This window comes from Nomascus leucogenys, chromosome 5, assembly GCF_006542625.1.
Source record: "Nomascus leucogenys isolate Asia chromosome 5, Asia_NLE_v1, whole genome shotgun sequence".
Taxonomy (NCBI): Eukaryota; Metazoa; Chordata; class Mammalia; order Primates; family Hylobatidae; genus Nomascus; species Nomascus leucogenys.
In genome coordinates this window covers 54,876,172-54,902,197 of record NC_044385.1, presented here as the reverse complement: position 1 = coordinate 54,902,197, position 26,026 = coordinate 54,876,172, and the positions used below count along the sequence as shown (strand labels likewise).

The 26,026-nt window shown below is 50.9% G+C and overlaps 1 protein-coding gene across 1 annotated transcript; it reads right to left on the bottom strand.

The window, feature by feature from the left end:
- Nucleotides 1-282: 282 nt before the first annotated feature.
- Nucleotides 283-24,445, bottom strand: SLC41A1 (solute carrier family 41 member 1). Its single transcript, XM_030813112.1, has 11 exons — nt 24,055-24,445; nt 21,309-22,326; nt 12,277-12,384; nt 11,104-11,175; nt 10,302-10,446; nt 10,014-10,160; nt 9,248-9,395; nt 8,099-8,178; nt 6,540-6,674; nt 6,070-6,218; nt 283-2,892 (listed from the first exon to the last, which is right to left on the bottom strand). Exons 2-11 carry the CDS (start codon nt 21,678-21,680, stop codon nt 2,707-2,709), a joined length of 1,542 nt encoding a protein of 513 aa, XP_030668972.1. The 5' UTR covers nt 21,681-22,326; nt 24,055-24,445; the 3' UTR covers nt 283-2,706.
- Nucleotides 24,446-26,026: the final 1,581 nt, after the last annotated feature.

The following is a 26,026-nucleotide window of genomic DNA, read 5'->3' as shown; positions in this document are numbered from 1 at the left end:
CCCGCCACCACACCTGGCTAATTTTTGTATTTTTAGTAGAGACGGGGTTTCATCATGTTGGCCAGGATTGTCTCGATCTCTTGAGCTTGTGATCCGCCCACCTCAGCCTCCCAAAGTGCTGGGATTACAGGCGTGAGTCTCCACAGCCGGCTGAGATGTTTCATTTCTTGTCACACTTTGGCCCCTTTCTACTCCTAATTGAGGAGAGGGTAAGGCCTACAGAGGGGCCCAAGACAACAGTTGAAGCTGCTTTTTGATGAGACATACAGGAAACACCAACCATCTAAATAAACGTCCTCTTTATTTTACCAAATATAATTTATCAGTTAAGTTGACATTTGTCAATTCAGTTATAGTAACTATAAATAATTCTCTTAAGACACAGTTCTGTAACTTTTTAAGGATACGAGAGTAAACCAATATTGCTCCTTGCAGCCAGGCCAAAAGTACATGCAGTTGGTACAATCGGGGAAAAGAAATGAATCTTCCATGAAAGTCACCTTCATTTTCTTTCCCTCTCACCCTACAGTCCTCCTCTGCTCACACACTCAGGGCCTGGGGCATGACTATCTGTCTGCTTTTTAGGCAAAGGAGGTCACTCCAGAGTCTTCTGGAACTGCCTGGCCAAATTCCAGAGATGAGGAAGGGGCGAGTGACTGGGGTAGGGGTGGCTGGAAACCATAGGGACACAGCCTTAGGGGCAGAGGAGTTGGTTTTGATGCCTGTACAAGAAGAATCTGTGTGTAAGTGTTTTTTGAGGTGGAGGAAAAGATGAAAAAAGTCCAGAGGGAGGAAGAAAAACAAGCCCAGGCTGGTGTTAATGAATTCTGTTGGACACAACTCCAACTAGAAAACCTCTAAAATTCCTTCCAATTCTACGGTTCTATGATTCCAGAAGGAGGTCTGGAGGTCTGGGTAGAAATGGAGGGACAGAAAATATGGTCTCTGGAGGTCTAGGGCAGGTTCCTGGGATAAGGTGTGGTGTTGGTAGAAACAGGATCATTGCCTAAGCCTTCCCTTGGAGGTGGGTCCTTGAGGCTACAGATGGAAGGGTTTCTGTGGAAGCTTCCGAGAGAGAAGTTACAAAAAGCCTACATCCAAATCCCCAGATCTGTACACGTGTGACTGCGGATGGAGACTCCAGTTTTCTCCTAATTTTGTGCTAGGCAGAGAAAAGTAGAAACAACCAGATGATGTCCACCCTGCTAGTTCTAAATCCTCTTTTGGGTGCTTGGTGAGGAGAGGTGGAGGGAAGGGAATGTGAGGAAGGGTCGTTTAGGGAAATAAATACTGGTTGAGCAATGGGGCTGGTGGCTCTAGCTGTGGTCAGCACTGCACAGAGTAGGGGTCTGGAAAGGAGAAAGAGGCAGAAGAATCTGGCTTGAAGTAGATGCAAATACTTACAACGAGGAAACTTTCTCTGCCAGATTGAAAGGGGCACGTGGCCTTTGTAACCTGGAGAATGAGGTGAGGTTAGAGCTGTGTTTCCCTTACCACTGGCTTATCAGTGCCCGGCACAGTACCTAACACATAGTAGGCACTCAATAAATATTGCTCAAAGAATGTTTCAGACCGTGCTTGTCTGCAGGAGAGCTCATCTCGCGGAGGCTGCATATTTGCTGAATGAGCGAATAAACGATTGGTGAATGTTTGTGGGTAGAAGCCAAGAAAGAGGAAAACTGACCTCTATGGCATGACAGAACAAGTAATTTTAGGAAGTGACAGGGTCCAAGGTGACCAAGTGATTATGTCCTTAGGAGAAATGGCAGCAATGAGACACCTATGGTTGTCCTCAACCTCCAAACCATTCTCCACATACCCATGACCTGTCCCTAATCTCAAAACCCAACCCGGCAAGCTCTGGGGAAGGTAGTGCTTAGAGACAATTTGAGATGAAGGTCGAAGAGAGACAAAGAATCAGTCCTCTGGGCCCAGGGAGAATGTGGATTTTGGGGAACCTATAGGTGGACATGGGTCAACAGGGAGAAGAGTGCACTGTTCCATTTTTTCCTGGATATGACAATCAACTGGAAATGATCAGAGGGAGGGGTTGATGTTGATCAGGCCATTGAACAAGAGGCATGTGCACAAATTGAAAAATCAGTCCACCTTACTTTTCTGCAAGTGGGAACGCTTAGGTCCGGAGGGCAAGAGGACAGAGCTGGGATCACAGGGGCCTGGAGCAGCTGTCTCCTGTCCAGAGCTTTGAAGTTGGTCCACTTCTACAAAAGTATGTCTGTGTTTTGGAGTGTTACTTATTCTTCTGTCCCTCTGTTCAACCAAAACCAAAAATAAAACAAAACAGATAAAAAGAAAACAAAACCAAAAATCCAGAGCCCACTTACAAAGGGTTTCTCATTAGGGCCAAGACAGGTTGCTAAAGCCAAACCCCATGTCCCCAGATTCCAGACAAAACTCCCCTGCCCCAGTCCACATCACCTGGAGGCACCTACCATGAAACTGCACTTGGTGATTGTCTCAAAAACCTACTTGTACTGCTTATCTCAGGCCATCTGTGTTTCCCGAATTCTTGCTATACAAACTTGGCTCAATGTATAAAAATTCCCATTGAAAATAATGAGAATTTGGTATCAAAGTGAAGTCCTAGAAAGAGGTGGGAGTGTGGGGTGGAGTAGGGACAGGGGAACAAAAGAAAAATTTCAAATAGAAAGTGCAGAGGGATGGGGAAAAGGTTGAGTGACCAAGCTAGTCCCCGACATCCGTGTCTCGGTCCCCTATGAGCCAGAGGACATGGAAGCTGAGTGCTAGGAGCCCAGTGCCAAGCAGGTCCCCCAGAGCAGTCAAGTATGGGATAGAGAAGTTGTCCGGGTCCAGGCCCCGGCCCCACATCCAGTGCACCATCCAGTCTGCGATGTACAGGAGAATCAGCACCTGGGGAGACAAAAGGGCCCAGCCTATAGCCATCCTCTCTCTCCAGGGGGAGCCAGAGGCCACACGATCAGACCCATTCAGTGCATCACAAGGCTTGGCTGGCCACAATCCTTACTTTTTAATCTTCCTCTTTCCACCCCAGCAACCTCTCTGTGTTCCTCCACCCCACAATTAACCACCTTGAGCAGACAACAGGCACAATAAGAGCTCTTTAGAAAGGAAGATGCTGCTACGACCCAGGGTCACCCATATCAGCATTATATTCTGCTTCCAAGTTTACCAAACAAGGAGCTTCCTGACCTAAATCCTACTTGTTGCAGGAACTCAGCCCTCTTGCCTCTAACTCTGGGTCACCTCATTCTGGGGTCACTCCAATTCCCACCATGTTGGCTTTTCTAGGAGCCTGGCAGGGGGCTGGCTGTTGGAGTCAGCTTTTCCTAAAGGGATGTCTTCTCTAGGCAGAGTGGTATAAGGATAGTGTTTGAAGCTGCTGCTGGCGGTTGTCTTAAGTAACAGATGATCATCCCAAGCTGGCTTCCTCCTGACCCTTTTCATTCTGTTGTTGTGGCTTTTCATTCCATTTCCTTTCCATTGTTTGGGCTCAAAGAATGCAAGTTTATTTTAATATTAGTCCTAATAAAGTTGAATTGTGAATAAGTCACCTCAATATTAATATAAAGCAGACAATGCATACCAATTCAAAATACATTTGACATGATCTGCAGCTTTGATTTTATCTGTACTCTTGCTTACCTTCTATTAATACAGATAATGAAGAATGACTCAGATCAGAATCTCGCTAGTGGGCCCAGGACCAGCAGCATCAACAACAGCTGGGTGCTTGTTAGAAATGCAGAATCTCTGGACCTCCTGAGTCAGAGTCCGCATTTAACAAGATTTACATGCGCTTTTAAGTTGGCGATGCCCTTGATCTAGAATACCACGGTGGGGCAGGCCTTAATCTCCTAGAATCTGCACAGTGCCTGACATTTGGGCTCCCTAAATGACTGCATCTGCGTGAGAATGAAACAGATTCTGACGGTCAAGCTCCAATACAGTCAATCATCTGGGAGGTTTTACCCTTGACTATACTTTGTAAATACTGTGGTATGAAAATTCTGCCCTAAGGGATCCAGATGCGGGAACCACAGCCCTTAAGGGATCCAGAAGCCAGAACTGATACCTATTTTTAGGCAATCTTGGTTGCCTCCTGTCCTCTCCTGTCCTCTCTCTCTCTTTTTTTTCTTAAATTTTAGGCTCTGCCTGAGAGAATCCTGCCCTCTCTCCAAGGAAGCCAGAGGTGACTCTTCACATTCTCCCTTGCCCTGCACATAGCTGTCTTGTGCTACCACGGCCTTGGCTCCCCTACCCTCCATAACTTCACACCCTTTCCAGCAGCTGCAGAAGGGTCCCAAATAAAGAGCATAGCCAGGAGGCCTTTGGGACGTGCCCTAGGAAGGGAATGGTAGCAGCTGTCCTCACATTCCAGCTTCTTGAGCAGGCCCCAGGACACACGACTGGGAGGAGGTGGCAAAGGGATCAATAAGAGCCTTTACAGGGGATCAAGTGTCACGCTCTGGCCCTCCACAGATCTAGAGAGGAGAGCAGAGGCAAGAGTGTCTCCAGGGTATTCATCATGGGTGATGGCACCGAGGCTCATCCTTTCCAATCCAGGCCAAGGGATGAGCTGAAAACCTCCACCACAGACCCTTGGCATACGCACCCCCACCTTCCCACCACGTGCTGCGCTGGAACCCACTAGCAATGGAATGCGGCGGCTTGGCTAACTGCTGCAGGGCAACAGCATATGGCTGATTCTCAGCCCCGTCCCTGCCAAGATGTCCGAACACAACCTTTCTAAAGCTGGGGGTGAGGGGGCTGGAGGGATAGGTGTTAATCAATACAGGACTGGCGAAATAAAATTATGGTCTGTGTATCATAGAATACGATGGAGCTGTGAGAAAATCAGGGTGTTGTTCTCTTTATGTATTGATATGGAATGATCTCACAGATAAACTTAAGTGAAAAATGCAGGGTGCAGACAGTGTGTACAGTATACCACATGTGTGTAAAAAAGAGGAAGGAAATAAGAAAAATATATGTTTACTTTTATAAATACAGAATACGTTTGAAGGACACACAAGAAAGGGATAATACTGATGGTCTGTGAAGGTGAGAAACAGATGGCTGTGAAGAAGAGGACAGAAAAGAAGACTTTTCACTGAGGTTTCACTATGAACCTGAAAACATTTTTGAACTATGTGACTGTTCAAAAATCAAACCTATAAAAATTTAAAATGTAATAATAAGGGTGGACCTAGCTGTAAAGGGCTAGCATAAGGGAGGCTTGTGGTGATGAAACAGTTTTCTGTATTTTGGTTATAGTGGTAATCACACAAATCTCCACTTGTGATAAAAACTGCATAGAACACACACACACACACACACACACACACACACACACACACACACGAGTGCATGTAAAACTGGTGCAATCTGAATAAGCACTGCGGATTGTATCAATGCTAATTTCCTGATTTTGATACTGTCCTAAAGTTATGCAAAATGTTATTTTCCCATGGAGGGAAATTGGGTAATGGTATATGGGATTTCTGAACCTTTTTTTGAGAACTTCTTACAATTCTGTGATGATTTCAAAATAAAAAGCTTTTACAATGTAATAATACAAGGGAGAAAGTGTCATGGTATTATGGAATGGCAAGGCTACATAGGATCCGACAGATTATCTAGTGCAGTGATTTTGACAGTTTTTCAAGCTATGGGACCCTTTATGCAAATGAATTTCTTGAGAAAGCTCAACATGCAAAACAGAGCCATGTGGAGCTCTGTGGCCAGTGGGGGTGGCATGCAAACCCCGCACGCTCAGCATCCTACGACCACCTGCATGAAAACTACCACCCCTGGTCCATTCCTCTCAATTTACAAATGTATTGCTGAGGATCAGAGAAGTAAAAGAACAGGGTCAAAGTCACACAGCATGTTGGTGACTCTACTGGAACTACCATCTGTTCTCCTGCACCCTTGTCTGGTGTTTATCAGCTGCCCAACACAGAGAAAGAGGAGGTTGAGTGTCTAAGAGGCCAAGTCTGGCCTCCTCTCCCATCCCTGCAGGGCATCCTGGCTCCTTCCCATGCCCCTGCTCCTGCCACTTTGTACCTGGAGCAGTGCAGCTGTCATATAGAAGATGATGAAGATGAGTGTGAGGGTGGTGTGCCCGCCCTGCATACAGCTGATGGTGTAGAGGAACACCAGGTGTCCTGGGACCACGAGGAGGAAGAGGACCCGGGCTGAGCGAGAATTCACATCTGAAATTGGGGAAAAGAGGGTGTAAACAGGAGGGGAGGAGAAGACCTGGCCCCAGAAGGCCTTTCAAAGTCAGGAGGGACGGCACCATACCCCAGGGCTACAGACAGATGAATGTCTCTACTTCTCCATCCTGTGGTCTCCAACCCCTAGGGTGCTCCAGGAAAAGACAGCCCTCCTGCCTGGGCTCTGCCCTTCAGAATAGCTGGCACAGCCCAGCAGAGGAGAACCTGTGGATCTGGGCCCCAGCTGTCTCTTAAGTGAAGCTCACCGACAGTAGGCCCACTCCCCCCAGGGATGGGAGGCTGGGAATCTGCCGTTACCAGGGCTGAAGAAGGTGGTACAAGGACTGGGACAGCGGCGAGGAGCTTGCTCAGAGTTCTCTCCTGGCATTCCATTCATGTGCAGGAAGGTGGAGATGCGGCTGGCCTGCACTGCCACCAGATTGCCCCCAACACCTGCAGAGACACATATGGGCTTAGACACAGACAGAGGTCAGGGGGAGGAGTGGGAACAAAATGATCTTCTCACTCTTTGTCTTTTATATATAGAGGCACTGTCCTCTGTCTTCATTTAGGATCTATGTGGGCATCATCCATTCACCAGTCCCCAAAAGAAGAGTAAGGCACCAAGAAGGAAGACAAAGACCCCTGCTTCTAGGGCATCTTCCAGCCTCCCCCATCCTCCCCTCTATGGAGATGCAGCAGTTCCATGTTCTCCTGGCAAAGCTGTGACAGTGCTGGAAAGGATACGTGCAGATCTGCAGACTCAGAGAGCCTGACTTCTCCACCAGTAGAGCATGGGCACCTGCCTTCCTACACAGCTGAGGGGATGAAGCCCTGCCTTGCCTCACCTCCCTCCAATGCTCTGAGCAGACCCAGGCACCCTATGGTCATATGCTGATTCTGGTAACCAGTTTCAAGGATCAGGTTTGAGCTTCAAACTCTGGAATCTGGTATCTCCGCCAGGACCTGTGCTGATTTCTCTGTTGCCCTCACATCCCAGCCAGGTCCCTGCTCTTCTCAGCCTTGCTCTGAGCTCTGGGGGACTGGTCTCCATGGACTGCATCACCCAGTCTCCCTTGCTGGCTGCTTCCACTGTGTTTGTTCAGTGGGAGGCAAGAGCAGGCGACCAGAGGGCAGGTGGAGAGAGAGATCAGGTATTTCTTTCCCAATCCCTCCCTGCTTTTCAGCATTGGCTTCCCCATGTTGGGGGCAAAGACAGAGCTTTCACTGGACTCCTATAATGCGATTCCCTCGTTACTATGGTTCGAATATAGTTTGTCCCCATCAAAACTCATGTTGCGGCTTGGTCCCCAAATGTGGTGGTGGGAGGTGGTGCCTTTAAGAGTGAATAGGTTATTAAGATGGATTAATGTCTTTCTTGGGAAAGGTATAGTTCCCATGAGAGTGGGTTGTCATAAAGCGAGGTTTGCCTCTCTTGTTTTGCCCATTTTGCACACGCCCAGTTTTCCTTCGGTTTCTCCATTTGGATGTTTGGATGCAGCATGAGGCCCTCACTAGACGCAGCTGCCCAATCTTGAACTTCCCAGCTTCCAGAACTGTGAGCTAAATAAACCTCTTTTCTTTACAAATTAGCCAGTTTCAAGTATTCTGTTCTAGCAACAGATAATGGACTAAGATACTCCCCTTGACCCTTTAGGAGTAGAGGCTTCCCATTGCTGCTAATCTCTGGGTGCCTCAACATCCCTTATCTGTCCTTTTACTCTGCTTCGACCTCTGTAAGCAGTCCCTTCATTAAGGTCTTGAACCATCTGAGCTAGATTTTCTTGTCTGCTGGAACCTGACTGATACAGAAACCAACCCCTTAAGTCCTCTTCTAATGTCCCTTTCCTTCCCCCAGCCCTGCCCTCCGACCTCACCATTAATCACAGGCGTGAAGACAGCCATCCCCGCAAAGTTGGGGTCTGAGACAGTCTTGTCCAAGATGAGGCCTCCCACACTATAGAGACATAAAGACAAAACAACGCAAAGACCACTGAAGGGTTCTGCCTTAGTCTCTGGGATGAGAGGTCCAGGCCCACCTATCCTTGGAGATGAAGGGAAGCACCATGGCTCTCAGGAGTTCCTCATCGTCCAGTCCTTGCCTCCCTTGACAGGATTAGGTGCTGCTCATAATATTCTGACTGGGCACAGTGACTCCAGAACAAGCTGGTGGTACTGGGTCAGGCAACCACCCCCTGTACCTGCCCTCTAAGTTGGCTGGAGGAGCAGCCTGCAGGACTATCTGCCTCTGAGGACCTCTGTTGTTCTGCCCACTCAGCATTTACTTCCCTTTCTGGTGATAGCACTGGGCTCCTCCTCAGGGAACCACCTCTCTCAAGCTCAGTGACTGTGGCTCAGGTGACAATGCCTCAATGATAGCTAGGCTCCAGGTCCATCCAATCAGAGGATTGCAGCCCCAAGGCCACGCTGACTGGTTTGGAGATAATCATGTCACCAGATGAGAAGCAGTGGAACTCTACTCTGGGACTTTGTGGAACTGTTGGGGTAAAGAATCTTTCTTCTCACTGGAATTGGTAGGAGTAAGAAAAGCATAAATCTGGGCTGTAGGCCATGACAGAGAAGAGCAGAGCTGAGAGTCACAGAGTACTGGGGCCCTGATCTTAGGTATGTCCCTGAATTCAGCTGTGCCTTTTTGGTTCTCCAGGTCAATACATTCTGCCTTGGAATGGAACCCAGTTCAGATGGTTTCTGTCATTTTCTTTCTTTTTTTTTTTTTTAATTTAGCAGAGTTTATTTGAGCAAAGAAACATTCACAAATTGGGCAGCACCCTGAACTAATAAAGACTCACGGAGCTCCACCCAGCGATGTGGGCAGCCAGTATTTATAGGCAGGAAAAGAGAGTGACGTATTGGTTTCTGTCATTTTCAACAGAAGGACACGTGACTGATACACTAATGAACACATTTCTAGGGTCTGACCCCCACCCCCTCTCTCCAGGGCTTAAAAAGAAGCCTGTGGCAGGGTGGGAGTGGGGTAGGAGTGGATACTCAGGGCCCCAGCCTACCTGCTGATGGCCATGGCAATGATAACAGGCTCCCAGCCCGAGTACAACACCTCCCTTGTGGCTGGACTTCGTCGGGCCAGCACCACCCAGACAGGCAGCAAGGCCACAAAGAAAGCACACACCAGTGGGTAGATGTATCGCCAGTGATCTGAGAGGGCAGAGGTCAGAAGGAGATAAGCACTGTGTTTCCCTACCCCAAGTTTCTCCCTGGCTCAGCCTGAAAATGTCCCAACAGATCAATAGCAAGACTACACTAAATGCCAGTAAACACATTACCCCATTTGATCTTCACTGGCAGCTCAGGAGGTAGGTGGGACCAGCCTTTTCCATTTTATGGACGAGGAAACCAAGGTAGAGAGCTAGCCAGGCACTGAACCAATTAGGGACAGAGACCAGAGGACAGAGACTCTAGGTCTCTTGATTGGATCCCAGAAATCACCATCTCCCACCCGCTTCTTCATTTTGCAAGCAGAGCTCAGCCTCTGGTTCCTTTCCCTTACCCTTTCCACCTCATCCCTCCAAGAGAAGTAAGAATCTGCAGGACCGCACAGGAATATACTTCTGATACTTTTCCCCTGCCCCTGATGCCTGCTTGAATTTGAGATCAGTACTTAGCTTCACATCTCTAAGATCAGGAATTATTACAACCTGTGTTCAAACCAAATAGTTTAAGAACACAGAAGAAACTCTTGCAGATTTGCAAACTACTACCATCTCTCCTAACCCCACCCAGGACTCCACCCGAGCCACACTCTTGGTGGCTCACTCAGTTCCAGGTAGAGTCCCCAGCTGATGCCTGAGAGCAGTGCCAAGGTGATGAGGTCGCCCAGGCTGGCAGCAATGGGTGTGGCCACGTTGTCTGGGTTGATCCCAATCTTGCGAGAGCCAATGATGACTCCAATCATGATCATACCTGGTGAGGAAATGGGAGGAGCAGCAGGCAGGGTGAGAAGAGATAAAGGAGTCTCAACAAACAAAAAGAAAGAGTGGAAGTGCCAGGTGCAGTGTTCTCTGGGGCGGCACTCCTTAGTCCTCTATGCCCTCCCTTCCTTACCCAGTACCAGGGAAGCAATGAAGGCTGTGGCCACGCTGCTAGCACAGAGCAGGAAGGCGTGCGGAATACTGAAGTGGCCATCAGGGATCCAGCCAAAGACGACGGCTGCGATGGACGCCAGGAAGCCCACCACCGTGGCCTGCACCTGGGGACAGGAGTGGTAACTTGGAAAGCCCTGAGAGCAGTGGGCTTCCTAAGCTGAGGTCATAAGCATCTGGGCAGACCTCTTCCTGGCTGGCAGTAGCCCCAGGAGGCAGGCTGGACTGCATGGTCCAGTCCTCCCAGGCTGGAAGGATGTCTTTATTTATTTAGGTTCACACCAGACACTAGCACTGGGCAGTGCACTCTGCAGGAGCCCGGAACATGTTACTGGCTGAATGAGTGTGCCTCTGGGGATGGGAGTGAGCTTCAACAGAGCCGGAGCCTTCCACCCAGAGTCAAGGCCTGGGCCTCAAAGGGGAAGGCTCCCAGTCTGAACCTGTGTGGTCTCATGGGGAAATGGGACAGCAGTGGCACAGGACATCTCAGCACTCCTGAGTCTGCTCATATTGCCAGGATCTGCTGGGACTCAAAGGCACCTGCACCACCAAGAACTGAGAACCAGAATGGGTGACGCTGGGCCCTCCTCATCTTGGGCGTTTTCCTGGGTAACCTAGTTACCTCCTAGAGCTACTCTGGGGGAAGCCAGCTCAGTGGGATACTGGAGATTCACTCGGGAGCCTGCTGGGGCTGACCTGAGCTTTTCAGAGATTCCTGACTAAGGGGAAGCTTAGCCCACCCTCTCTGGTCCCTGACTTCTTACCTGGATGAGGGCCATGTTCCCAGTGATCATCCGCCAGAGCTCCTTGGGTGTGTCCATGTGTCCAATGTTGGCCTGGGAAAGGGAGGGCAAGGGGCTGGAGCTCCAGGCTGGAAAAGGCCTGAAGCTCCACCCATTAGGCTCCTGCCTAGATCATGAGGCAGTACATGTGGCCTAAGACTCTGAGAGCAGGACCTGACAGTCCTGGAAAGCTGAAGCAGGATCAGGGAAACTGAGGCGAGAGGGAAGGAGCTAAAGCTGAGCTCCTGCAGCTGGGTGGTGGGTGGGAAGGGGGTCCGCTAGGCAGTCGCCTCTCTTCCTCTCAGGACACCAGCTGAGCAGAGGCAACTTCTATCCTTTGCCCTGCTTATCTGGGCAGCCCGTTCCTGCATGGGTCAGAACAACCCAGTCCCTGACTCTGAAGCCAGCCTGCTATCCCAGGGAAGGAAAGGTCAGCTGCTGGTGCAGGACTGAGGCTCCAAGAGTATTTGGGAAGGAGTGGGTGGCATGGGCCAGAAGTCGGGTATGGCAAGTCAGGGTGGGTTAAGTTGGATGCCACTTCTCTCTGTCACCTTCTCTAGACTCTTGGCCTCCTGAGTTTTATCATCTCCCACCTCCAACCCAGGGCCCTGTATCTGTTAAGGCCCGGAATCGTCACAGCTCACAACTGCGGGAAGTAGGAATGACGAGCAACTCCTCTCTGTCTGTTCCCTTAAAGAAGGGCAAGCTGCCATGGGTAAAGGGAATGGTATGGCCGGGGGGCTGGGGGTGCTGGGAGGGCCTGGCTCTGCTCCCGCCCAGCTGCAAAGCAGGGCTGGAGATCAGAGGAGGCCCCCATCTGTGCGGGTGGAGGAACCAGCATGATGCCTGCCTGTCAAAGCTGCACAAACAGTCACGAGGTGGTTGAGAGGTAGGGGGTGGGGCAGGAGTCCAGGGGTGGCTGGGACATCCAGAAACCAAGCCTGGGAACCACTTTGGGCAGGGAGCCCCTGCCCAGGAGCAGGACACCCAGCCTGGGATCTCCCTACACCTGCCCAGCCAGGCCCTCCCTTCCCACCCCAGCCCCACACTCCAGGCCTGGGCAGTGCAGAAGGGCCCGTAGCCCTTTCCCAGTCTCTGGCTGTGTGCTGCCCAGAGTCCTCTCTGTGCCCCGCTCCTCCCAGCCAGGACACTCACTGCAGTGGAGAGCCTTGATGCCAGGGTCATTTCCAGGTTCCCTTTGAGCCCCAGCAGCGCAGGCACTAGGATGAAGACCTCTGTCACCTTCTGGAAGACTTCCCAATGCTACGAGGTGAAAACAGAACCCAGGAATTTCAGTGCCCCAAAGGGCGGGCATTGAGGTTCAACAGGTAGTGAGATCAGGGGCTCGAGGAGGAAATAGAATCAGCAGGGAGTGAGCACGCCAGCCACCTTTCCTCCAATAATCCTGGAACCAAACCAAGCCCATGATTCTTCAAAAAACACAACCCCCCTTCCTGCCACCCAGAACCAGGGAGATGGAGAGGGTCTCTGCCAACTGGGAGACTCTCAGTCTGGCCCTACCTTCTGTTTTCCTGAAGGTAGGTGGGGAAGGGTAATGGGGACCCACACAGCTGAGCTGCCCTGGGCTGCCTGACACCCCAGAAATCCTTTGCAATCCCCCCTCAAATTGCAATCCCTGGCCCCTTTGCCTTCAGTCCAGTTTCTCTGTTGTCTCAGCTGTGAAGAGTTGGGCTCCACGGGGCTGGGGCCGAGGCTGGGGAGATTAGAGAGTTTGTTTGGTTTCTATCTCCAAGGGCTTTGGGCCTCAGCCACAGCAACTCTCCTTCTGAACAGGCTCTGAATTAAGGCTGTGGCCCCCAAACCTCTGAATGCTGGCCTGCAAGAGGCTTTTTATTTCTCTGTGCACTGCCTTACCCCACACACCTTCCTCAGTCTGTCAGCTAGGAGAAGCAAGTGTACTCCTGTAGGAAGAGCCCTGGACCAGGAGTCAGGAGACCTGAGTTCTAGTCCCAAGACAATCAATCCTGGCTCTCCTACCAATGGCTTTGGTTAACATCTATTAAGGACTCAATATGTGCTAGGCTAAGTGCTCTCCATGTATTTTCTCTTTTAATCATCTTAACAACCCAATAAGGTAGGGGCTATTTTTATTCTCATTTTGTGAATAAGGAAACTGGGGTTCAGACAGTATTCTACTAGTTAGTGCTAAGAGGATTGCAGGAACCAGGACTGGCTATTTGAAAGCTACTTTACTTGCAATTGAAACTGAGGACTTGCAAAAAAGGTTAGGATTGTGTCTCCCTCCCTAGCCCTAACAGGGTAGGTGGTTTCTTTTATTTGTTTTAAGAATGGAAAGCCTCCAGGTTTGGAGAGGGAGGAGGAGGCAGGAGGCCAGGCGGATATATATGGGTTGGTCTGGGTATCACGGCTGGAGGTCAAGCACTATGTTGGGCATGGGCACTGCACCAAGAGCCTTGGGTCTCCTACAGGAGACAGCAGAGATGGGCCTCCTGCTTATCTCCCCAATACGCCTCCTCATGTAGACGAGCTGGACACCTTAGACAAGTTACAAGGGCCTCAAGCTCTTGAAAAATGTTCAATTCAGGGACCAGATCAGATGGTCTTTCAAGGCAATTCCAACACCCACACTCTGTCGTTAAAGATGAGCAGTGGCCAGGAGCAGTGGCTCACACCTATAATTCCAGCACTTTGGGAGGCCAAGGCGGGCAGATCACCTGAGGCCAGGAGTTTGAGACCAGCCTGCCCAACATGGAGAAACCCTGTCTCTACTAAAAATACAAAAATTAGCTGGCCATAGTGGCACATGCCTGTAATCCCAAGCTACTTGGGAGGCTGAGGCAGGAGAATCACTTGAACCCAAGAGGTGGAGGTTGCGGTGAGCCAAGATTGCACCACTGCACTCCAGCCTGGGCAATAAGAGTGAAACTCCGTCTCAAAAATAAAATAAAATAAAATAAAATAAAATAAAATAAAATAGATAAAATAAAGTTGAGCAATACTGTAGATTAGTAAGAGATCACCTCACACCCACTAGGATGGTTACTATTTAAAAACCCAGAAAATAATCAGTGTTAGCAAGGATGTAGAGTTTGGGCTGGGCGTAGTGGCTCATGCTTGTAATCCCAGCACTTTGGGAGGCCAAGGCAAGTGGATCACTTGAGGTCAGGAGTTGGAGACCAGCCTGGCAAACATGGTGAAACCCTGTTTCTACTAAAAATACAAAAATTAGCCGGGAATGGTGGCGCACACCTGTAATCCTAGCTACTGGGGAGGCTGAGGCAGAAGAATTGCTTGAACCTGGGAGGCGGAGGTTGCAGTGAGCCGAGACAGTGCCACTGCACTCCAGCCTGGGTGACAGAGCAAGACTCCATCTCAAGAAAAAAAAAAAGCATGTGGAGATTGGAACCCTTGTGCACTCTTGGTGGGACTATAAAATGGTGCAGCTGCTATGAAAAACAGTATGGTCATTCCTCAAAAAATTAAAAATAAAACTACCACACGATCCAGCAATCCTACTTCTGGATATTTATCCAAAAGAATAGAAAGCAAGGTCTTGAAGATATATTAGTATGCCCATGTTCATAGTAGCACTATATGCAATAACCAAGAGGTGGAAGCAACCCGAATGTCCATCAAGGAATGAATGGATAAACAAAATATGCAAAGTGTGGTACATACATACATACCATGGAATATTTCTCAGCCTTAAAAAGGAAGGAAATTCTGTCATATGCCATAACATGGATGAACCTTGAGGACATTACTCTAGTCATAAAAAACACTGTATGATTCTACTTATCTGAGGTATCCAAAGTAGTCAAATTCTTTTTTTTTTTTCAGACACGGTCTCACTCTGTGGCCCAGGCTGCAGTGCAGTGGCACAATCATGGCTTCTGGCTCCAGCCATCCTCCCATCTCAGCCTCTCGGGTAGTTGGGACTACAGGCATGCACCACCACACCTGGCTAATTTTTGTATTTTTTGTAGAGACAGGGGTTTCACTATATTGCCCAGGCTGGTCTCGAACTCCTGGGCTCAAAGGATACTTTCGCCTCGACCTCCCAAAGTGTTGGGACTACAGGTATAAGGCACCGTGCCCAGCCTAAGTAGTCAAATTCATAGAGGCAGAAAGAAGAATGGTGGAAACAAGGGGCTGGGGGAGCAGGGAAAAGAGTGAGTGTTTAATAGGTACAGAGCTTCAGCTGAGGAAGATGAGGAGTTCTGGAGATCTGTTGTACAATGAGGTGAATATACTTAGTACTATTGAACAGCACACTTAAAAAAGGGTTAAGATGGTAAATTTTATGTTTTGTATTTTTTACCACAATAACCGAAAAGGTAAGCAAAGCTATCGGAGGGGGTGAGGCTAGGGCTTGAGACCAGGAGAGGCTGGGTGCTGGGTGGCCCTATAAGGCAAGAACCTCTCTTTTCTTGTCGGAGCTCTCTCTGTGTGAATGGGGTGGGAGGCCTCACAGGACCCTGGGGAAGGGCTCCTTTCACTGGGGTTGGAGCATACGCTTGCCTGAGCTCCTGGTCTGGCCAAGACCTGGGACTCTCCTTAGGGAAGCCCCACTAGGGACTAACAATGGGGAAGAGACAGCCCCCCATCTCAACAACAGTTACTGGGCTTCCAGGCAGCCAAAGGATGAGCCAGCCCCCTCCAAACACTGAAGGGAGGTGAATCCCTTCCCACTCTAAGACCCCCCAGAGAGAAGGCAGCCCCAGTGAGCCCCATCTGCCCTGGAGCAACTTGGGGACTATTACTCTTGGACACGGCTGGTACATACCACTGAGGCTCCAGCTCCCTGCAGTCCGGCCTTGCTCTGCTTCGCCTCCTGCTTCCTCCCAAACCAGCTCGAGAGAGGGGAAAAATCCCCCTCTTCTCCCCTCCCTTGTGGGCTTCAAAGCTCCTCTCAGAGCACAGCCTCAGAACTCATCTTCACCCCAAAACACCAGCTCCACCCTGCTTCCAAGCGCCAGCTCCATGAAAATCTCACTTCTGCAGGTAGGTGTATGTAATGTATATGTACTCGTAGAAAGAAAAAGCCCAGAAGAAGACTCCACATGTATGCGAGCAATGTTTTCTGAGCTGTTTGTAACGAATATTGCTTGCTTTTATTATTATTTAAGAAAAAATGTATAAAGCTCAGCGAAGTTCCTCTGGTTGCTGCCATAAACACCCCCAAATCTCTCCACCTCCCAGCACAATGCACCCTCTCCTTATAGCTACAGGAGGACCTACAAAGTACGGAGTTTTAGGAGCAGTGGGATGAGAGACAGGCAAGGAGAGGGAGCAGTCACAGTAACAGCCCCTATGCAAAAGTCTTCCCGATCTTACAGAATATAGCCTGGAACCTCACACGACCTGACCCCAGGCCAGCAAAGCCCCGAGTTGGCACTTGGGTCAGAGAAGCCAATTCCTACACACATACTTTCTTCACCCACAAACCCTCTCAAAGCTGCAGCTCAGGCAGAAAGCCTCTGACACATGGGCACGCACAAGACTCTGGGAAGAGATGCTGGAGGCTGGAGATGTGGAACTAGCCCAGGAATCAGGGTGGCCCTGAGGTTAGCAGTAGGCAGGATGTGGCAGGGGCAGACAGTGAGTAGCTCTTCTTCCTCTTTTGGCCAAATTCAGCCCCATCCTGTTCATCCAGGCTGGGAGTATCTGCCCCTGAAGTCACACCCGTCCGCCAAGCAGCCACCCACGCCTTCCTGCTCTGATGGGGAGGAAAAAGGGCACGTTCCAGGAAGTGCTGCCCTGCTTGGAGGTAAGGGGAGCATCTAGATTTTAACTGCTTCTCAGAAATGCAGCCCCTCATCTCTTTCCTTCTCTAACCTTGGGGTGAGGGGCTCATGGATCCCTGGTATTCTGTAGGTGAGGGAAGAGACTGCCTCCCCCATAGCCAAAACAAATCCTGAGGCACAGCAATCACCTTAAGTCTCAATCCTCAGTGGTCCTGCCAGTACCTCTTCCTTAGCCTTCCAATGCGCCTCTTCCATCCCTCACCTACTTCAATCCAAGCTCATACACTGAGGGTTCTGGCCTGAGCCACCTCAGGAGGGTAGCAGCAGGGAAGAAAGTCAGAGCCAGGAATCAAGACATTAAGACTTAAATTCCCAGATACAAGCTTTAGGCTCCAGGCTGTGGGAGAATCTGGGCTCCTGTGGGAGAAGCTGGGCTGGACCTGATCTTTAGGGTAAGGACTGGGTCAGATGAGATTACAGTAACCCCAGGCTTCACCTGTCTGAGGCTTTTCCAAGAGGTATCCCCTAGGTGTCCAGGAAAGGGCTTTAGGGCAACACCTGGATATACGGTGCGGTACAAAGCAGGAGCAAAGCAAATGGGTCCCTGACAGCAGGGAGGGGACAGAGATGGGAAAAGCGGAAGGGGTGGTCAAGTGAAGCAGATAAGAGTGTCCCGCCCAGGGATGCTGCGGCCATAGGAGCAGCCCAGGCACAGGAGGAATACTTCCTTCCCACTCTACTTCCCCAAGGCCACGCTTGCCATGCACTTTCATCTCTGTAGACTTCTGTATACACAGCAGGGCCTACTTTGTTTGAGATCCTTAGCAGGTGAGTAGTGAGTTAAAATAAGGACCTGTCTTAACCTAGCTGGGAATTAAAGTGCAGATGGGCACACTACTTCCTGTCACCCCATCCCTCACAAAGGCTGGCAGATAAAGGGAGTGAGACATCCGGAGCAGCCTAGAACCAAACTGGGCAGATGGGCACAAGGCTCCTGCAGTGAGGAGGCTCCCATATCCCAACCCCCTTCAGAAGCCAACACCAGGCCCCAGCCTGCTTCCCTTCCAGATGCTGCAGGAACTTTCAGCCATGGTTGGGAAGTTAGAGCAGACGGAGGTCCATTTATCCTTTTCCTACTTTGGGCCAGCACCAGCCCCTTATTTCACTGCAGACGCTGCTGTGCACATTTACGGGAGGGCAGATAAGAGGAGGCAGAAATGAGCCTTCTAGGAAGAAAGTGGGTTTTCTTTTTCTTTTAAATTAAAATTAAAATTTAATTTAATTTTTTTTTTTTTTTTGCATCGCATTGGGGAAAAGAAAACAAGTTTTCTACAGCAGCAAGGAAAGATGGGAGCCCTGGACCAAGGAGACATCTGAACCAGGGCCAACACGGACTCCTGCTCAGTTGCTCCAAGATGCTGGGACACTCCATAGCCAGCTTCTCCAGATGGCCCCAGGGTCTTGGGGCACTTTCAGACTCTCTTACTGAAGTCCATCTTAGCTTATGAAGGGGTAATATAGGTGTGAATCCTTAGAAACCGTCCTGCTCTTCCTGAATCTGAGATTGTCAGTCCCCCTTTCACTCCCGTGGATGTGGAATAACAATCTCCCTGTGGTCCCACGTCTCGTTCCCTCTGCACTCACCTCCTCCTGCCATCTCACTGTTGCCATCTGCAGGGCCTGCTCCAGCCCAGCTGTAGCAGGAAGGCTCGGGGAGGAGGACACGGACAAACCTGCCATTGTCATCCACACCAAGTGGACCCTAGCTCTGGGGTGAGCCGAGGTGCCACACCGAGAGCAGCTCCAAAGGTTCCCTACCTAGGCCTCTCAGTGTCTCCAGCTCATGGGCCTGGAGTGGGGGTGGGGCAACACATCAGAAGATTTGGAATCTAAGTGTGTGGGATGGGTAGGGGTGTGGTGTGTATGCGGGGGTCCCTCCCTACCCCATCTAAGAACTTTTATTCTTGCTCACTTCAGAAGATAATTCTAATTAGTCCAGATTCTAGTCCACCCAGTTCTTCAAGGAAAGACAAAGAAAATAGTCTCCTCCTAGAGTCTTTTTTTTTTTTTGAGACAGGGTTTGGCTCTGTTGCTGAGGCTGGAGCGCAGTGGTACAATCATAGCTCATTGCGACTTCAAACTCCTGGGCTCAAGTGATCATTCCTATCTCAGCCTCTCAAAGTGCTGGAATTACAAGAGAATGCCACCATGCCTAATTTTTTTTTTTTTGGTAGAGACAAGGTCTCACTTTGTTGCCCAGGCTGGTCTTGAACTCCTGGCTTCAAGCGATCCTCCTGTCTCAGCCTCCAAAAGTGCTGGGATTATAGGCATAAGCCACCATGCCCAGCCAGAGTTTTTTTTTTTTTTTTTGAGTTGGAGTCTTGCTCTGTCACCCAGGCTGGAGAGCAGTGGCACGATCTTGGCTCACTGCAGCCTCCACTTCTCGGGCTCAAATGATTCTCTTGCCTCAGCTTCCAAGTAGCTGGGACCACAGGTGCCTGCCACCATGCCCAGCTAATTTTTTTGTATTTTTAGTAGAGACAGGGTTTTGCCATGTTGGCCAGACTGGTCTCAAACTCCTGACCTCAGGTGATCTGCACATCTCAGCCTCCCAAAGTGCTAGGATTACAGGCATGAGCCACTGAGCTCAGCCCCCTCTCCGAGTTTTTAACCAACTGGTGAACCATGGCCATGGTGAAGGCCGCAGGAGTTAGTGGTGTGGGCTCTAGGGTCAGATGACCAGGGACAAGTTACCTAATCCCTCTAAGCTATAGGTTCCCTACCTACAAAATGGAGATGATTATGGATCCTACCTCATGGGCCTACCGAAGAGCCCCCCAAATGCTTCCCCACTACCATTATTATTATCCAGAAAATAAGACAACCCTTTTCAGTTCACCTCTGGACCCTGGCTCTGCACCCCTTTGTAGGTATCAAACCAGAATGCAACAACTTCAAGAATGAGAACTGAGGCCACAGGAAAGGAATAGAAGAGGTGGAGAAAAACGTTACCCTGGTCTCTTTCTCCTCCTCCTACTGTCCCAGTCACGGCCCTGGGGGAGAAGCAGCCACTAGGGGGAGGAACCCAAAACTCCAGCCTGGCTTCCCAACCTCCATGTAGGAACAATCTTTAAGATAACAGGTTTGGGGAAAGGGGAGGCAGTGCAAGGCACTTTGGCATGACTTAAACCCCATTCTCATGAGCAACCAAAGGTGCAGGGTTCCCCTGAGTAGCTCAAGTCGAAGTACTCCATGTGCACACACTATCAAGAACCAACCACCTTCAGTCTCCTGGGACACAGGCATGGTGAGACCTACCAGCAGGACTCTATATCACTATGGTCTGTAGGGTTGGCTTGGCACAGGGAAGGTGATTCTAAGCTTTGTGTCCTTCTGGGAGATATCATAGTCAGGGAACACTGGGAGTCCCAAAAAGCAAAGGCCAGATCTCCTCCTGCCTTGGTATTAATATTTCTCTGAGTACCTAGGACAGAGGCCAGCACTCAGCAGGAATTTGATACACATTGTTGAATTACTTAGATAAACCCAGCACCTTCAAAAAGTTTGGTGTGCCACACTGTGCCTAAAAAACTTTTATCTAAAAACAAAACTTTATCTCTTGGACCTGGAGGTTCTTCATAAGTCCTGACTCACAATAAATTAACATAGCACATCTCTGGCTGTTAGCTTCCATGTCCCACTGACTCTCATCCTTCATTCTACCCAATGTCCTCAAAAAGAACCCTCTTTGCCCAGGGCAGGTTCAGAATGACAGGTGAGGAGCAAAGAGGAGAGACAGTTCTGCCCAGGCCTAGTGACATTTTATCCCCATTTACAGCAGATAATTAGCACTTTTGGGTCTTGTTACACCAAATCTCCAAATCATGCATCAGACAGCAAGTACCCATCCCCACCCCCCAAGGGGATTATGCCAAGGTTACAGGAAGATAAGCAATGCCTTCAAGAGCCTTCCTACTTAATTTGAGACCCTCTTGGCAGCTGAACAAATTCCTGCCCAGTAGGGGGATGAAGGAGAGGCTTGAAACTGAGCTTTTTACTATGGGTATCCTTGAAACCCCAAATGCAGGGGAGAAAAGGTATAAACAGGAGACCCTTGTAAATGTCTCCTACTGAGCTGGGCTTGGCAGGAATGCTTGGGAGAGATGGCAAGCAATGACCCTCTTCCATCTCTCCTCTCCCAAGCCTGAGCTCGGGAGCCAATTCTGTTTCTATTTAGCAATACTGCCCTGACCACCTCCCCAGGACTACTCGGCTTCCTTGAGGCTTCTGTAGAAAGGAACTAGACCAAGAAGAAACCAAGGACATGATCCAAAGGGAAACAGTATTCTAGGAAGCAGCAGCACTTCTGACAGGGAGGTAGAGAGGAAGTTCCAAGTTTCCCAGCAGGCAAAGGTGGCCCTGGGCTCACAGTCAAGAGCTGCCCTACTCAGGTCCTACCTGCACGATGTCCAACACCATGCCAGCAGCCACGGTCCCAAAGCCTGCCAGGAGGAATGGAAACAGTACTTGCAGCCCGATGGAAAAGGAGGTCTCCTTGAGCGGGGAAGGTGGCGCAGGGCCACGGTCTGTGCTGACGTCGTCACTTTCGTTGCTCTGGCTCCCGTTCTCCAGCAGGGCGTCCTCCTCCCGAACCCCCTTGGCGTTGGCCCGAGACTCAACCACCACCTCTACCCCAGCCCCATCAGGCCCCAGGAACTCTGAGGTCCCAGCCAAGGGCTCTCTCCCTGGGCCATCTGAAGAGCAGGGAGAGGCAGAAGGGCCAGTCCCGTTCAGTTGGTGGACGTCCTTCGGCTCTGGCTTAGAGGACATGACAGGCAGGGAGGAGGGGAAGGGAGAACTTTCCTCTCTTCTTTTTGCTTTCTCTCTCCTTCTCTAACTTGGGAAAGAACTTAGTCTTGGGGTGAACCCAGGTTTGGGCGCCGCGGGACCTCTTCCCACGGCTCTCCACTCCTACCAGGCACTGCAAAAACTGATCCACCAACAGGCAGCCCCATCAAGCACTGAAGCCGCAAGCTGGGGAGAAACAAGAAATTCCTCACCAGATAGCCACTAGGGGTGCAGATGCCTGACTCCAACCCACCAGCTCTGTGCTTGAAGAAAATGTATCTGTCCTCTTATCTTCTTTGGTTCTCAGCGGCAGGCTCCTCAGAGCAGGGAGCATCCAGAGTAGAAGAGCTCAACCAAAGTCTGGGGTGTCCTCTGAAGTGGCCCCTCTTCCGTAAAAAGCAGCTTGAGTTCAAATCTTTCAGAACACAGTGCCAGCCTGGGGCTGCGGCTCTTTCCCACTCCTTTGGCTGGGCTCTGTCAGCTTCCCACAGCTCCTCAGGCTCTGCTGGTCCCAGAGCAGCGTCTGCTGTCTTTCCCTTCTCTTCCAGAAACTTCCTCTCTTCCTGGGAAGAGCTAATACCTCTTCAAATCCCTGGTCCTTAAAGTCACGAGAATCAGTGTGGAACACCTTAGGTGGGAAGGAGAAAGAAAAGAAAAAGAACATTATGCTATAGCAAAGGACAGCTTGTACTGGAAGAATTTTCCTCCAAGGCAGTTAGGAGTTCACCATATAGTTATAGAGTTTGCTATTCGCCTCCCTTTTTCCGCAAAAATTAGTCAGTCCTGCACTGCTCCATCTGGAGGCTCAGCAGGAGCTATCCCCGCCATCCTCCCCACCAGCAACCCTCCTGGGGGATCACCGCCGTGGTCACCAGCAACGAGATATGACCAGCCTGGGATTGGGAAGATGCTGTGCAGGAGCCCTCTGCACTGTTTCCTCAGCAACTGGGTGTGGGTAGTATGTCCTCAGCAAGACCCCTTCTTGAATGACCATTAAGAACTCTGCATTATTTAAATGGGGTTCAGTTATAAATTCAGTCACAAACTCCCTGCCACACAGCCACCCCTGTATAAAGTGACTGCTTATCATCACAAGACAGCAACAGAAAGACAGTCACACAGGGCAAAGAAACAGGGAGAAACCGATTGCTGAGTGAAGTCCCCCAGACCCCAGATCGTTCTAGCTTCTGAGAAAACAAAACAAAGCTAGGAGGACTCCCTGGGCAGTGGGGCAAGCCTGCCAGACCAAGGCCAAGAGCCAGAGGCCTACCCACTCCTGCCCTTGAGAGTCAACAGTGTTACAAAGAGCTCAGACAGCTGACTCGGATCCAGGCCTCTGTCTCTCCCCCTCTCCCCCTCTCCCCCTGCTCTTGGCCCTGTGAGCTTGTCAGATAGGACAAGGGAGTTATCTCAGTTAGACGGGACAGAGCATAAAACGATTGCTTATTACCCACGCATTTCAGTTAATTAGGCTCCTCCTGTTCCCCAGGGTTACTGAGAGTTGGATATAGTGGAATTCTTAGAAACAAAAACAAAAAACAAAAGTAGCAATAAAACAAAACCCAAAACAAAAACCAAAGCACCGTAAGCCAATATGCACTTGCTCCAAATGCATCTCTTTAGCTGTAATGGCTCCACTTCTCTCTGCCTAAAGGAATCCCCAGGCTTCCTAATTCCTCATGGACTCCCATCCCATTCCATTTCACCAGAAGAGCTCTTATTCGTAAAAAATAAATTTAAAGAGAGTTCCACCAGGTAAGAGGAACAGGTCCTTAAGTATTCCAAACACACACAATTAGTCAAGTTCAGTTTAGGAAAGGCGGTATCAAACCCCAGGAACTGGCCCAGGAGAACTGTTTCCTCTATCAATTCAGTCACCCACCAGGACTCCCTTTTCCAGTCTCCTTAAACACAGTACTGTGGTTCTTTCAAACTCCCTCACCAGAGATCCAGGAGGAAACCTCTGAGTCCAGTGCCCCTATGCCAGAAAAGTTTCTGAGTCCGCTAAAAGCTGACACCCCCGCCTCCCTCCTGTGTTCCTGGCAGGCCACTGAACCTGAGAGGGGGCTCGCAGGAGGGGAAGCCAGTCCTCCCTCACCACTCCCCCTGTAAAGAGACTTCAGACAGGCCTAAGGCCCTGGGACGAAAGAAGCAAAAGTGAACCAGGACGCCCTATCCCCTCCTCCCAGGCGGGGACAAAAAAGACCATTTTAGTATCCCCAACCCCGAGGAGGGAGAGAAAGTAACTGGGTGGCCTCCTCAGTCTCTCCACCACTCAGATTCAGCAAATGCGCTGCGCGCCAGGACTCCCGCCCTCCACCACCCCCTCCCCGCCCCAGGACCCCACAGGACTGACCTGCCCCTCGCTTGGGAGGAAGGGGGGCGCCTGGCGAGTGGCAGCGTGGCCCGTGGTGTCGGGGGATGCAAGGCACCCCCTCTTCTCATCACTCCTCCTCGGCAGTCCTCCTTGGCCCCCGGCGTGCCCCCCCACACCCCCAGCCAAGGCGAGCGTCCAGCCGCGACACCCGGCTCGCTACATTTCGCTTCTGCGTTACAGCGAGGCCGCCGCTCCGCTTCCACGCGGGGGAGGTGGCCGGGGAGGGCAGGATATATCGCTTCGGGCCCGGCGGGGGAGCACCCGGACGGGGGACCGGGGGGCCGAGCTCAGTCGCCCCCAATCGCTTCTTGCCCGCGGACTTGGGCCCAACTGGTTGGCTGCCGGTGGCAAACGTGATCTGGGGCAGACTGGGTGGCACCCCCCCCTCCATCAAAAATAGATTCTCGGATGGACAACAGCAGCAGCCAATCAGGGACTGGGGAGGGGGCGGGATCAACCTCGGCCCGGCCCCTTTCCTTCGCTTCGTGCCCAGGAGGCGGGGCGCCGGGGAAACGCAGTACGAGGAGTGACGGGAACCGGGAGCCGGCTCTACGCGCCTGGAGCGCACGGGTCCCAGCGCCCATCGGCCCGGGGTCCGAGGGGCCCGCTGCCCGGGCTCACTGCGTGGTGCTACCGCCCCCGGGCCCGCTGCGCCGCGCCGGAGCCCCAGCAGCCTTTGAAAGATGTGTGCGACAGTGCGCGTCCTCTCCTGCCTCTGGATGTTTCCTTGGAGCCTCTGGCCTTCGGGAAGACCGGTAAACGTCCCTGTGGAGCCAGCCAGCCAGCCACCTCTGACCCCCGGGCTCAAGCAGCCAGCCGCGTGCTCCCTCCTCCCGCTTGGTACTCGGACAGAACAGTCCCTACCTTGCTCTTGGTGTCAGCTCCTCTCCCGCCGGCTCGTCACTTTGGCCTCCCTCCAGGTTTCGCGTTCCTTGAGCAAATGGCTCACCCCTGATGAATCCGGCCTTAAAAAAGTCCCAGCCTTGAAAGGGGTGGAGACTGGCGGGCGGGAGCGAAAGGAGGTCAGACTCATGGCTGGGGTCGCACACGCATCACCTGAGGTCGGAGAGGAGGGGAGCCTCACTTCCTCTGACCCACTGAGCCTGGTGGCAGCGTGCGGAGAGATGTCACCATCTCGGGCTAAATGAAATCCAACTTTCCCTGACGCACCTTGTGGGATCAAAGAGGGGTGTTCCCATGCTCACCTTTCGCCTCTTCCTCCCTGGGGTATCTCCACCTCTCCAACACAAGCTCAATGCCAGTTCTCTTTGGGATGTTTTTGTGCAGCGAGTGTGACCTCTCTCATAAAGGAACCCCCACCCCCAAGTTTTCCCCTCTTGTCAGTGGAACCTGTGACCAACGGTTCCTTCCTGTCCTTTTCCTCCCTGAAAGTGGCCCGGGGGCATTCGAACATGGCTCTAGACCCCTGAATAGGGTTTGGAGCAGAGATGTGCCTGGGGAGAGGAGAACGCAGTGCTGTGTATGAAGCTTTGGGCACGTGCACACAAGAGCACACACAGCAACCTGAGCAGGTCATTCCTTTTGATAAGGATGAGAAATACACATATCAAACCCTGTTCCCCTCACCCACCCCAAACCAGTTCCCCCAGGATGATTCCAGATCAGCTCTGGAGCATTTGCATCAGGGGCCTGCAGACTCACAGAACCTACTAGAGCAAAATATCAGTGTCTCAGACCCCAGTTTTGGCCTCAAATACTGGGTTTCTCTGCCAGGACAAGTAGCTACTAGTCTAGGAAATGCTGGGACTTGTCCAGAAAGATGAGGTTTGTGAATACGGGGTGTGGGGTTGGATGGGGAATTAAGGCTGATTTATCTGGAGGAACTTTGGTTGGGCTGGAGGCAGCTTCTGCCTTGTTGTATTCAACAGTTCCCTCCCCTCCACTACCCCATTTAATCTGGCCACAGCTCAGCTACCTGTGTATAAAATCT

Bases quoted from the DNA above. Each gene is read 5' to 3' on its own strand.
- SLC41A1 (XM_030813112.1), bottom strand. From the start codon at position 21,680: ATGTCCTCTAAGCCAGAGCCGAAGGACGTCCACCAACTGAACGGGACT. The intron at 11,176-12,276 runs GTGAGTGTCCTG...TCCCTTTCCCAG, and splicing joins CATCAAGGCTCTCCACTGCA to GCCAACATTGGACACATGGA. The intron at 8,179-9,247 runs GTAGGCTGGGGC...ATGTCTCTATAG, and splicing joins ATTGCCATGGCCATCAGCAG to TGTGGGAGGCCTCATCTTGG.